We start from the raw sequence: 13,615 nt of genomic DNA on the forward strand, positions 1-13,615 counted from the left end.
GGCCAGGGAGAGGCGCGGCTCCCAGGCTGGGGAAGCCCACCGCGTCTCCCCGCGGGGGAGCTGCCCGGGCGCTGCGGCTGCCCCGGGCCGCCGGCCGTAGTAGCCCCGCCCCGCCCCGCCGGCCGGTGCGGCGTTGCTCCCACGGGGCCCCGCTGGCGGCCGAGAGAGCGGCGGCGCGCGGGGGGCGCTGTGCCTGCGGCGGGCTGGGGGCGCTTTGCCTGCGGCCCGGCGTGCGCGTCGGGGGTGGGGGTGGGGGTGAACTGGAGTCACACGACTGGCTGTTTCCTTCCGAGTGCTCTTGGCCAGCAGTCCAGGAGGGGATGATCATGGAAACTTTTTTTTTTTTTTTTTTTTGGCTAAAAGGATGAAAACGGAGCGAGTACATAGAACTTTGAACTTGACGCGCAATGAGACTAATACAAGCAGAACCCTAGCAGTCACCGTGTCCCATCACACCCGCATTCTCTTTTGATGCTAAAAGCCGAGAATGCGTACGGGACAGTGGCCGCGTGGAAGTGGTGGAGGGGACGCCGCGGAGAAACGCGAAAGGCTGCAAGCCGGGCGGCTCTGAACCTGGAGGAGCCCTGGGGCACCGCGGAGGCAGCTAGCCGGCATCCCGGGGCCAGCAGGCACTTCCCTTTCAGAAAGTCTGTTGCGCTCTTCAGTGCTGTTTCCAGGCTCCAGCTTGACGCTGGGGGTGTTTTCTTTTTCTTTTTTTTTTTTTCCTGTGAAGTTTTTGCTGTGAGTTTAAGGATGTTTTGGAAATAAGGCATTACCGGAAGCAACAGTCTGGCAGCCTGGGGCACGCTCAGGTTGTTCGTTACAACTATTATTATTATTTGGATTTTTTGTTTGTTTGTTTTTTGTTTTGTTTTGTTTTGTTTTAACCCGGGCCAGCCACTTTTCACTGTCATCCATGGAAGGGATCTTATTAACCGCCTCAGACTTTGGGGACCTATGACTCTTTGGCATGACCCCTTCGGAAAGTTCTTCAGCGGGGATGGGGCGATCTTGATTTCAATTGTGGAAAGAGAAGGCTGATCTGGATTTTTCATGCTGACAAAAAATAGCTGCTATGACTTTTCCGGGAACGTGGACAGGGGCCAAGTGAAGCTGAACTGGTCATGGTCTGTCGTCCAGTGTTCCCTTGTCGCCGGCGATTTTGTCCCCGGCCCTTCTTGGTGGGCTTGGTGGTGGCAGTCTGTCTCTTCTACCAGACCCTGACCCTCCGAGGGACGAGGAAGCTCACAGCCGCTGTCCCTGGGGCTGCCACGAACACACCCCCCGACACCCGGGCAAGCAGATGCAAGAAGGGATTCTCCCCCGACAGTCAGTGCTTCCTTCCCTCCGGTAATGCACAGGATATCAGAAAGGTAAGATGGTCACAAGCTTAGCCTTGACATTTTCTGTAAAGATAGCAGTCTGCCTCTCTCTGTCCTTTCTGTAAAACTAAAATTAACTTCCATGAGGTCTGAAAGGGATCCAGAGTACACAACGGCCCAGAGAGTGACCTTATGATAGTGAGACACATGCTAGCTTCAGCTTCCTATATTTACTTCCAGAAAGTCCTGGCCATTATTCTGTCTCTTAGAATTTCACTTCCCCTTCAGCTGAATGAACTAGACAATTGGGAGTTGGTGGGAGTATATGAATTCTTTATAAAGTTTTAGGATTCTGAGAGAGATGAGGATTTACAGTTCAGGAACGTGAATCAAAGACTCATAAAATTTGATCAACATTGAGTGTTTCCTTAAGGTAATCAGTGTGAGTGCCCAGACCATTCAAAACTCAAAGATATTCCAGAATGCCATTTTATAATCGATTAAATCGATTTTTCATTGGTGAGTAGATTTTTAAGGCAACATATTTATTTCTGAACCATTTAAAGGAAGAGTATAATGTTTCCTCAAAAGAATTGACACCAGGCATTTTATTGTTTGCAGAATTGGGAATTATTGGTTATTCTATACTTAAACTATTCTAATTAACTTTAATAATTGTTGTTGAGTGTTGAAAAAAAACACAAAACACATAACTCCCACACATAAGATTTCTGTTCTAATATACCACTCTGCTCATGCCTGTCAGTGAAAGGATGACCTTTAAAATAATCCAGTCTAAAAAAGAAAAAGGAAAAAGAAAAACGCACATGCAAAAATTTATGGCAGCAAAACCACTGATTTCAGTGCTCCAGCAAGAGGTATAGCAAGATAATTTAGGAAGCTGTAGGTACCATCTCATACCTGCCGTAGATTTGGGTAGATCCTATGACTGTGGTTATGTTTGGAGCAGAACTTCCTATTGAAATTCTTTTTTTTTTTTTTTTTTTTTAAAGATTTTATTTATTTATTTGACAGAGAGAGATCACAAGTAGGCAGAGAGGCAGGCAGAGAGAGAGGAGGAAGCAGGCTCCCTGCTGAGCAGAGAGCCCGATGCGGGACTCGATCCCAGGACCCTGAGATCATGACCTGAGCCGAAGGCAGCGGCTTAACCCACTGAGCCACCCAGGCGCCCTCCTATTGAAATTCTAATGCCTCCATCCTATTACCATCTTGTTTCAAGAACTCCTTTATGTATTTCCTTTCAGACTCATAACCCTGTGAAATAGGTAGGGTGCACATGCTTGCCATCGTTGCACAGGTAAGGTGGCTCTCACTTAGAGATGTGTAGGCAAACCACAAGGCGAGCAGGATGACCTGGTATACCCACCTGGTTCCTACCACAGCACTGGAGCTGAAATCAAAGTTAAGGTCAAGGCTCTGATAGCAATTGGTGAAAGCATAACTGTAAGAACTTATTGAAATATGATATAATAGGTTAGAACAAAAAAATTTTTTTAACTTTTGAGTGACTTAGTTTATCAACAATGTCAAGAAACATGACAAAGAATAGCAGATAATATAACTAGAAACACTTTCAGATGAAACTCTGAGTGTGAGTCAGTTATTGACTATTCTAACATCACTGAAGAATCTGTATTTTTTCTTCACTTGAACTAGCATTAATTTTTATTTGCATTTTTTAAAAGATTTTATTTATTTATAAGAGAGACAGAGGCAGGCAGAGAGAGAGAGAGAGGGAAGCAGGCTCCCTGCTGAGCAGAGAGCCCGATGCAGGACTCGATCCCAGGACCCTGAGATCATGACCTGAGCTGAAGGCAGCGGCTTAATCCACTGAGCCACCCAGGCGCCCTTTATTTGCATTTTTAATACATCAAATTTCTAATGGGTGTGAACTGTGACTTGTAAAGTCTTGTTGTTTCCCCCCCAATATTAATAAATATAGTTTCTTTAAAAATACTTGAAATGGTTTTGCTCTCTTTTTTTAGATGGAAATAAGGCTAAGAATTTTCAACAAAAACGTTTTTATTCATTATTATAGCTCCTCTTATTCCCTGCTTGACTTCATATGACTCCTGCTTTTGCCTGTAACACAGGCATATGTTAACTGTTATTCGTAGGCTGTCACAGAAAATTCCATTTCAGCTTTGGATCTCCAGCTACTTATAAACCATCTGAAACTTATTGGCTGCTTGTGTAAAGCATTCACTCTAGAATTTTCTGTGCACACACACACACACACACACACACACACAAAAGCCAATCACATGACTTTTCCCCTCAATTATTCACAATCTTAAATATTTCAATCATAAACAAGATTCTCAATTCACAATTATAATTCATAAGCCCATGGATATAAAAGTAAATTTCCAAACATTTGCCATGTATCTCTATTTTTAACTGACTTGTGTCAGCCATTGGTTTAGAGCCAGTTTCTATTAGAGATAGAAAGGCAACTAGAAAGAATCATGTGGAAGTTAGTGAAAACCAGTTCTCCTTGTAATACATGTTCAAAAAAAATCAAATAACAATCCAGCTTTAGAGATTAAAGTTTCTGTAAGATCGCTAAAGTAAAGAAACAGATGTCTTTGGGATCTACGTATGTGGATCATCCTCAAAAAGAGCGACCTTCTGAAGTTCATTAAAGAAAAATCATGGATGGGTGCTTGTGTAGATTTTCCTCAAGACCTAAAATTAGCTTTATAGAAGAAGCATTGTTTCTGTCTAGAAATTTTAGGTTTGGGTCTGACTTTTATTTACAAACCAAAATGTTCATTTTTCTAGGGCTTTCCCTCGCTGATACCCACCCATTTTTAAAGTGACTTAAAACAACTGATTTTGACCTAAGTTTCATGGATTCTAGGAAGTATTTGGATTTAGAAGATGACCACCAAACACAGACATGTCACACAAAGTATTGTACACACGCACGTGTGTACATTTGTCTGAGAAAAACCCCGATGCCCTGCCAGTAGTCAGACCAAAGGAAATACTAAGAAACAAACAAAATGCTTAAAAAGCAATGCATTTAAACTTTCACTGTTCTTCCAGGAAGTATAATTTGGGTTTGGATTTATAAATCTGAAAAAGGAAAAAAAAAAAAATCTTAATGAAAGAATCCATGCAAGGACATTTGGAAAAGCGTTACATTCAGATAAACATTCAGAAACTAAAATACACTCACAGAGACTTTCTTGGATCACAGTTTTCATACTTTCGTGAATAAGCAGTAACTATTCCCCAGGGACTTTGGTTGTGGTTCTTTCTAAGAGAAGACCTTTTGTCCTTTATCAGTCTAGCAACAGAGGGTTCTATAGTAGCAGATAGTTAAAAGTGCGTGACTGTGCCCTTCACACCTTTGCGGCTGGGACTTGGTTCACTGTCTGAAACTGTTTTCAATACAGATTGAGATCATGGTCTAGTATAGGCCAACTTTCCGTAGTGAGGGAGTACTCTCCCTCTTCTGGCCAGATTTTAATTCTTTTTTCCGTTTGAACTTTCCAAAGGCCCTTGCTAAGCCGCTATACTTTTGTCATTTCTTCAGGGTTTTCTCCCAATCTTAGTTGTCTGAGTTTGGGCTGATAATCTGCCGTGTCTTAAAATTATATTAATTTAGTGTGTCAGCTGAAGACAATTCTACTTGTCTTCATTGAAGTAGATTGCTCAGTAGATTTATTTGTTTTCCTGGAATCTAACACTTAAATATTTCACAACATAGGAAGCACATTGAATTATAAACAGACACAATGGAAGAAAACATGCCCAATATATATCCTTAGTTTATGTTCCTTTAATGGAAGCTGTACTCTTTGGAGAACACATTTATACTCACCATAGCCATGTGTTACTGATTACCTCCTGTTGATGCTCCACTTGGAGAATGAGTAGTTCTTCGTTGGCTTGACTCTTCATTCTCCATGTCTTCTGGACTCTCCATTCTCCTTCAGTGACTCTTCTCTACAACTACACTTCCCAGTAGATGAGCATAATGCAATGCAAATACTCAAATGTTTACATACAAAAATGCTCCGTTTAACTTTGTGTCTCCAATACTGAATAATATATTTAACATTTGAAAATTTCTAAAAAATTGCTTGTTTAGCCCAGGTATTCTGGAGGCAGGACCTGAGCCAAGCACTTAAATGCTAATACTCTATTAGATACTGCAATCCCAGGGATGCAAGAGCAGGAGGGGAAGGAAGAGGGAGAGCAAAGACAAGTGGGTATGTTTATGAGAGACATAACCAGGGAGGCTGTATTAAACTCCGCATCTCAGAACAAGCATGGTGGGGAAGTGTCTGGAGGGACAAGGAAGCTATCTCTTGGCTTTTCCCTTCTTCTGTCTTTCCTTGGTTAGAATTGTCCCATGCTACTTCCACAAGGTGTTACCTGGAGTCTTAGGGTGGCCACTGGGGAAGCCAGGGTTTCAGTGGTGCAGTCCTGTCAGGGAAAAGGTGGTTCCTTCTTCTCAATCAATATGACCTATAGGAACTCCCAGGTTGGTGGTCATGGTGGTAAAAATGTTGTCCATGGCTTACCACAACCATGGCGTGAGTAATGTCCAGGAAGGGTATGTGAGGCAAAGGGATCTGGTGTCTGATACAGTAATTATGCTAATGTTGCTTCCTAAAAGCCACAGAAAATGTTGAAATATGCACTTACTCTTGGAAAATGGCATCACTCCTTAAGTGAAATACTTATAATGATCTCACTGAGAGCTCTCCAAATTAAAAAAAAAAAAAATGCTCACTTCATCTTTACCCTTTGTCTTCCTAATTCAGTGCATTCTTTCATTTTCTTCATTCCTTCATTGACTCTCTGTAAAGCAGTTTGTGCCACTAGTCACTGGTGACACAGAAGAGATGGATAAGTCGTTAAATAAATGCTAGGAAATCCATAACATTAATAGAGCACTTTGAAAGATGAGCAGGAGTTAGAAGGGATAGAGAAAAAGAAATGTTTTACAAACAGAAAATGCCACACGTGAAAGGAAGAAATTAAATGGCCTGATAGATTTGGAAGATTCGAAGTATTGTATGTGTGGAGGGTATGTGTGTTTGTGTGTGTGAAATGTGTTGGGGGTGGGGGAGCACAGCCGGAAGGCAAATAAATGAGGTAGAAAATTCAGCAGGGTCTAGATGTGGAAATGGGGGCAAGCTAGAGAGTCTGGATTCTATTCTGAAGGCAACAGGGAACCCCTGAAGAGTAGTAAGCGAAAGTGGCATAAGTAGATTTATGTTGTCGAGAACATTCCAGAACACATATTGCAGAATGGACTGGAGGGAGCAGAATTGGAGGTAGGGGATCCAGTTCCAAGACTGTTTCCCAGTACCTCTTCTTTGCCAAATCTTACTTTCCTCTTGTGTTCTTGAACACCTCCTTTCAGCCTTTTCCAGAATCAGTTCCAGAGTTACTCTCTCTTAGTTACTATATTGCCGTTTCAGACCTTTCCATTGGACCATGCCTTCTGTCGGTAAACATACTCATAACTCATAACATACTCATAAGAAAGCTAACCATAAGTTTTCATTGTATCTGGCAATCCACTTCACCCAATGTGCCCTCCTCGCTCCTTTCCTCTCAAGAGAAGCTTTGGATTCACTTCCCGGCCACCCCTACCCATCCCTTCTCCTTTTCATTTAGACTCACATCAGTGAGTGCGTGGCTGTCAGATGAAATTATTATTTTCAATCCTCATCCTTCTTCTCTGAAGCATCCTACATTATTGGTCAACAACTCTTTCTTGAAATTTTCAGTTCAGTGACAGAATGGGATTATTTTCTGATCTCTATGGATAACTAGTGGTCTCAATTCATGGTACATTTCCTCTGGTGCTAAAAGTAGACATCGCCAAACTTAGTGTATTGGGCCTTCAGTTGTTTGTTTTATAATTTCCCCTGGTAATTATATCAATTTTGTCTACCATTAATTTTTCAACCTGCAAGATAACCTATCACATAGATTTCTAGCTTGGATCCCACTCTTGAACCCACCATGTGCATCTTTAATTTCCTGCCATCTTTTATTGAGGAGTGATAAGAACTGTGAAAATCCAGATGTTTTTCTTTCAAAATTTTCATGGTCGGGGGCCTGGGTGGCTCAGTGGGTTTTATATTTTGTGTTGGTTACCACGATTAAAATTTTTAAAATGGTAACAATTAAAAAGAGAAAAAGAGGAACCTGAAAAAAGCTGTGGCCTTTCTAATTTGGAAATGACAGGCCTATAGATTATTCAGAATCACTTGTTTCAACCAAACTCAACTTGTATGTTGTTTCCCTGTCTGTTCTCCAATTCCCTGACCCCTGGCCTATTCCTAGATGCCCTCTTTGTGGTTTATATAGTGCCTCTAGACATGCTGTTCCTTTTTTAGTTCTGACTTCTGATTTCTGATTTCTCTCGAGACTACGATGTACTTTATTATTCTAAGTAATTTATTACTTTATTATTATTTATTATTCTAAGTAATTTTTTTATTATTTATTATTACCTCCTTTATTACTCTAAGTAATTCTTTATTTATTATTTGTTTGTGTTTGTATGTGTGCATGTGTGTGTGAAATGTGTTGGGGGGGAGCACAGCCCTTTATTATTCTAAGTAATTTTAGTTAGTATCACCTTAGAACAAGCCTCTATGACTGGTATAAATGGGTTTTTCCCAAGTCCCCCAAATGAACCCAGATAATAACTAATTAGTATTCCAAATTTTTAGAGTTTACCATTACAATATAATGCTTTGTCCTCATTGCTACTAACCTAGACTATTTTCAGTCGCCTAACTAGTTCCCTTTCAATCTACTGCACATTCTAAGCTATCTACATATAACTCCTATAGCATCTCTCCTAAATAGCCTTCAGTAGTTGTTATACTGAACCAATTAAATTGAATAGAATTCATCCCTCTCATGCCTAGTATGTTCCAACATACTTTTCTGGTCTTAGGTCTCACTCTTTTTTATTTGTAATCTGAAAGCAAGCCATTCCCTTGTTTCCAAATGCCACCATCTCTGCCTTTGCCTGGAGTCCCCGCCAGCAAGTCTGTCCTAATCTATACCTCTAGACATCGTCACAAACATTCCTTTTTTTTTTTTTTTAAGTTTTTATTTTTTTATTTTTTTTAAAGATTTTATTTATTTATTCGACAGAGAGAGAGATCACAAGTAGGCAGAGAGAGAGGAGGAAGCAGGTTCCCTGCTGAGCAGAGAGCCCGATGTGGGACTCGATCCCAGGACCCGGAGATCATGACCCGAGCCGAAGGCAGTGGCTTAACCCACTGAGCCACCCAGGCGCCCTTCACAAACATTCTTAAAGCATTCTGGAAACTGGAATTTTACCTCCCCTTCATGTCAGGCCTTATCTCCATGACTTGATGTGTACTTGAGCATCCCTAGTAAAATTTATTTTCATTATAATTATTTAGAAATGAAGAAACGTGAGAATGTAGAACTAGAAACAAGTTGGAGATCATTAGGTTCAAGATCTATATTCTATAAGTGAGAAAAATGAAGCTCAGCTCACGGAAAGGAAGTGCCTCTCAGAGTAACAAATGGAGTTGATAACGATAAGATTAGACTAAGACCTGTGTTTTTCTAGCTGTCTCTATTCTATTTCCCAACTATCTCCATTTTTTTCCCCGTATATTCCATTCTATTTCCATATACTATCTCCATTCTATTTTCGTTTACTATCTCCAGTCTATTTCCGTACACTCTCTATTCTATTTCTATATACCATATCCATTCTATTTCCATATACCCTTCATTCTATTTCTATATTCTATCTACATTCTATCTCCATATATTATATCCATATTCTATATCCATTCTATTTCCATTTACTATCTCCAGTCTATTTCTGTATACTCTATTTTATTTCCATTTACTGTCTCCATTCTATTTCCATTTACTATATCCCATTCTATTTCCATATATTTTATTCTATTTTCATGTGCTCTCCATTCTATGTGCTCTCCATATATTCTATCCATTCATTGGCATTATGGGTTGAATTGTGCTCCCCTCAAAAAAGATACGTTGAAACCCTAACTCCAGAACCTCAGAATATGACCTTATTCAGAAATATGTTTGTCATTGATATAATTAGTCAATATGAGGTCACATTGGAGTATCATGGGCCCCTAATTCCATATGACTGATATTATAAGAAGTCAGTCAAACAAAGACAGAAGCATGCCATGTAATGATGAAGACAGAGATTGGAGTATGTAGCTACAAGTCAAGGAAACCTGAAGACTGCTGGCAAACTACCAGAAGCGAGAAAGAGGCAAGGAAGAAGTCCCCTACAGTTTTCAGAGGGAGCGTGGCGCTGTTGGCACCTTGTGTTCAGGTACCTAACCTCCAGAATTATGAGATAATACATTTCTGTGATTTTAAGCCACGCCTTTGTGGTACTTGGTTATGGCAGCCTGAGGAGACTAATAAAATTGGGGAGGCAGAGTAGTTCAGCACATGAGCTCTGGAGTCAAATTAATAGCACTTGTTACCTTGCTACCTTGGGCACATTTCTTGATCTCTTCAGGATTTCATTTTCTCACCTCAAAAGGGATATATTATCACCTACCTTACAAGGCTAACATGAGGCTTAAATGAGATAAATCTTGTGAAGCACTTAAAGTGGCTGACACACAGAAAGCGTTCAATAAATATTAACTATTCTAGAATTTCCTTGAGGATTTGCTCATCCTCGTAGTCCCTACAGACCCTAACATTTGGCCTTCACAAAGTAGGCGAGCAGTAAATAATTGCTTCAGCGAACATGGGTCCCGGGGTAAGGAGCGCCCAAGAGGAAAGCCTTGTTGAGTTTCTCTCCCTTTTGTCCTGTGTCTACGCTGTTGTCTCTTCTCTAAAATGAGCCTTTAGAATCAAGACAGAACTTGGGGAAGCTGTTCTGTCTGTCAGAGTCAGGCCTGCTTATCCATAGGCAAGATCTTTGGTTTGGGCTGAAACTTACTAAATTTTTATTTGTTTTTTAAGTTTGAGATGCCAGGATTAACAATATGCTATCGTTGAGGAGGTAGAGAGATGAACTGGGTGGGAAGTAGAGGAAAGAGGTTAAGATTTCAGACTCTGAACAAATATATATATATACATATATATTTTTTGTTTTGTTTTTCTCCCTACATACAATACAAGCTCCTAAAGAGCAAGTACTTGACTTAACTTGTTAACTGCTTCTGACAGTGCCAGAACAGTCTCGGACACATAGTGAGCCCTGAATAAATATCTAGTCAATAAATAAATGAATGAAAAAAAAATAAATAAAAAAATAAATAAATAAATGAAGGAAGGAATCATGACTTTGGGGAATCAGAGAAAGCCTACTTTAAAGCAGAAATGAAAAAATGAGAGGAAGTGTTTGTTTCTTCTTTTTTATTTTTATTTTTTAAGATTTTATTTATTTATTTGACAGACGAGATCACAAGTAGGCAGAGAGGCAGGCAGAGAGAGAGAGGAGGAAGCAGGCTCCCTGCTGAGCAGAGAGCCCGATGCGGGGCTCGATCCCAGGACCCTGGGATCATGACCTGAGCTGAAAGCAGAGGCTTTAACCCACTGAGCCACCCAGGTGCCCCCTTCTTTTTTATTTTTGTTGAGCTCTCGGGTCCTCCACCCCATCTTCATCTTGTACCAGTATCCCTGTACCATCTTTTCTGATGCTTGTGGCTAATGTTAATAGTTTCCCATTTTGCTATATTATATCTGCTTTAGTTACCATCCGTTTCTCCCGTTCTCTTCAGATTTTTTGTCTCATTGGGATTTTTATCCTGTAAGAGATCTCAAGTATCTCCCATATTTAAAAAAAGAAGTGTGGGGGGGGGCACCTGGGTGGCTCAGTCAGTTAAGCAGCTGACTCGATTTCAGCTCAGGTCATGATTTCAGGGTTGTGGGGTCACGCTCCATATTGGGCTTTGCAGACAACGTGAAGTCTGCTTGTCCCTCTCCCTCTGTTCCGCCCTCTGCTCACATGCGTTCTCTCTCTGTCTCTCAAGTAAATAAAATAAAATCTTAAAAAAAAGAAAAAGAAGAAGAAGGAAGAGGAGGAGGAGAAGGAGAAGGACAAGGAGAAGATCATTTCCCAAGCAATGTGGTTTTCTAATTACTTCCCATCTTTCTTGGCTTCTTGGTCGCCATCATCTAACCTCTCCTTCTATGAAGCAATTCTCATTTTTTTTAACAGATTAATTCTACCAAAATTGAGCTTTTCCTTTTATGTGATTTTATATTTTAACCATTTTGAAAGTAAATATTTAAAAAGTATGTTGATGGGACTCTAAATACAGGGGCCTATGCACAGGAGGCTCGCAGGAGATGTCAGCGTACTAACAGGTATGTGATTTTCATAGAATTAGTTGGGCTGTCTGACAAGCATTTAATGCCTGTGGATTTCTTTGAGATAGCTGATTAGAGCTGTGTTAGATTTTTAAAATGAAGTATGCACATGGGTGAAAAATTGTTCATACTGAATTTTAAACAGATTCAAATTTTGCTTACATTAGATAAATTTTAATGAAGTCTTGATGAAGCCCATATTTAAGTGAGTTATGTTAACTTTTCTATGAATCAAAGAATTAATCATTTTATGGGTGTCATTCTCCCTCTTTTTTTTTTTTTTTTTAAGGCAGTGGCAGTAGCTTCTGTTTCTTTTTCCCTCTAAGCAATTCTGTTTCTTGTTTTAATGGAATTGGAAACCCACATAAACCCTCTGAAATGAAAACCACTAGATACACTCACATTATAAAAAGTGCTTCCTGTTATCAACTTCGAGTCTGAGGCCTTTTGGGGTGAAAGAAATGTTTGGTTTCATTTTTCCCTTTGGTCCTTTAGATATTTTTTCTAAGGAGCCATTCTCACTAAAAGGATGAGCTCATGTTCTAAAATAGGATTTATGTTCTCTAACAGAAACTATACCAAAGTTGGAAATTTACATGGTAAATAGTACTTTGTCAACGTTTGCACTTTCCAGAGACTTGTTCAAAATGCGAAACTAAACATCTAGACTAAACATGGACAGAGGTAAAAAGGAATATAATAACAAGCTAAAAGTTGAGTCTTTGCCATATACAAGCATTAATGAAAAAATTTATATAACTTTCAATTAAATTCACTAAGGGAAGCTAATTCATTTATGATCCAAAATAGTAGATGAAACAAAATAATTATTAAGAAGACCTCATGGACTTGGAAGAGCAGAATGGGCCCAACCATGTGTTCTGAAATGTAATTACATTTGGTATCTCTAATCCTTACTTGGGGACTCTTGATGGAACCCCTGCCAATTGCCTATAGTGCATCCCAGTCGGGCACTTTCTTAAGGGGTGAGGTTGGCGGTGGCTGGGGGGAGGCAGACTCCCTACATACTGATGGGGATAGACCTAATTATCTCCATCAAGACTTCTGACCTCAAACCTTTTAAGTGTATTGAGTAAGAAGTCCAAGAGAGCATAGGTGTATTGTGGAACAAACATGGCCTTTGGTGCATAATGGTTCAAGTTCTGTGTCATTTATTAGTATAGGTCATAGGCAGATTTTACGTAGATTTCTAAATTCTGAATTTCTCACAGGAAAAATGGAGCTAAGCTTGATGTGTAAGAATTGGTTATGGGTCTGAAAACACCAAGCATGGTGGCCGACTAGGGTTTGTGTTCAGTAAATGCTGGTGTTTTTCTGCCCACAGAAGCTGGATATAAGCTTTGACCTCAAAAACAAACACAACTCAGAGCTTATAGGATATATATTTTTTCAAGAATGCACATATGTAGTTCCTATTTTTTATCTTCAGCCTATGTGCTTTCTTAATTATATTCTATTTAGGCAGATATTGAAGGTAGCATGTTCTATTGCTAGCGGTCTTCGGAGTTTCTCTCTTGACACCTCACGATGGGTCAAAGGGAAGCTTTCCACTGGTTTTTCCTGGACGCATATTACTTCATTCCCCTCCTGCTCCAGAAAGTGTTCAGCAGCAAGTAATAGGAATGCGGCACATCTTTCCTGATTTATAAAGTGCAAATTATTCACCGATGTTGATATTCTAATTCTTTTCATAGCCAATTTCTTATAGCACACTTCACAGCTAATTTTGGCAAACCCAAGCTCATACCTGCTGCCCTAAAAGTATATTCTGACTATGCGTGAGAGAGGGATCTGGGAAAAGTGATCAGTCTGGGAGAGTTAGGCAGGGGAAAAGCCTCATAATAGTAAATAATCTATGGGGAGAAAAAATTTATTAAATAATAATATTGCTCCCAGGTCCTGGTGTC

The 13,615-nt window shown here is 40.1% G+C and overlaps 1 protein-coding gene across 1 annotated transcript in view; it reads left to right on the forward strand.

Moving 5' to 3' along the window:
* Positions 1-389: 389 nt before the first annotated feature.
* CPED1 (cadherin like and PC-esterase domain containing 1) overlaps positions 390-13,615 on the forward strand; it is a 262,691-nt gene continuing 249,465 nt past the window's right edge. The window contains exon 1 of the mRNA XM_044246452.1: positions 390-1,373. Coding sequence (XP_044102387.1) covers positions 1,125-1,373 — 249 coding nt within the window. The 5' untranslated portion in view covers positions 390-1,124. The remainder of the gene's footprint in view (positions 1,374-13,615) is intronic.

Source organism: Neovison vison, chromosome 4 (assembly GCF_020171115.1).
Source record: "Neovison vison isolate M4711 chromosome 4, ASM_NN_V1, whole genome shotgun sequence".
NCBI classification, from domain to species: Eukaryota; Metazoa; Chordata; class Mammalia; order Carnivora; family Mustelidae; genus Neogale; species Neogale vison.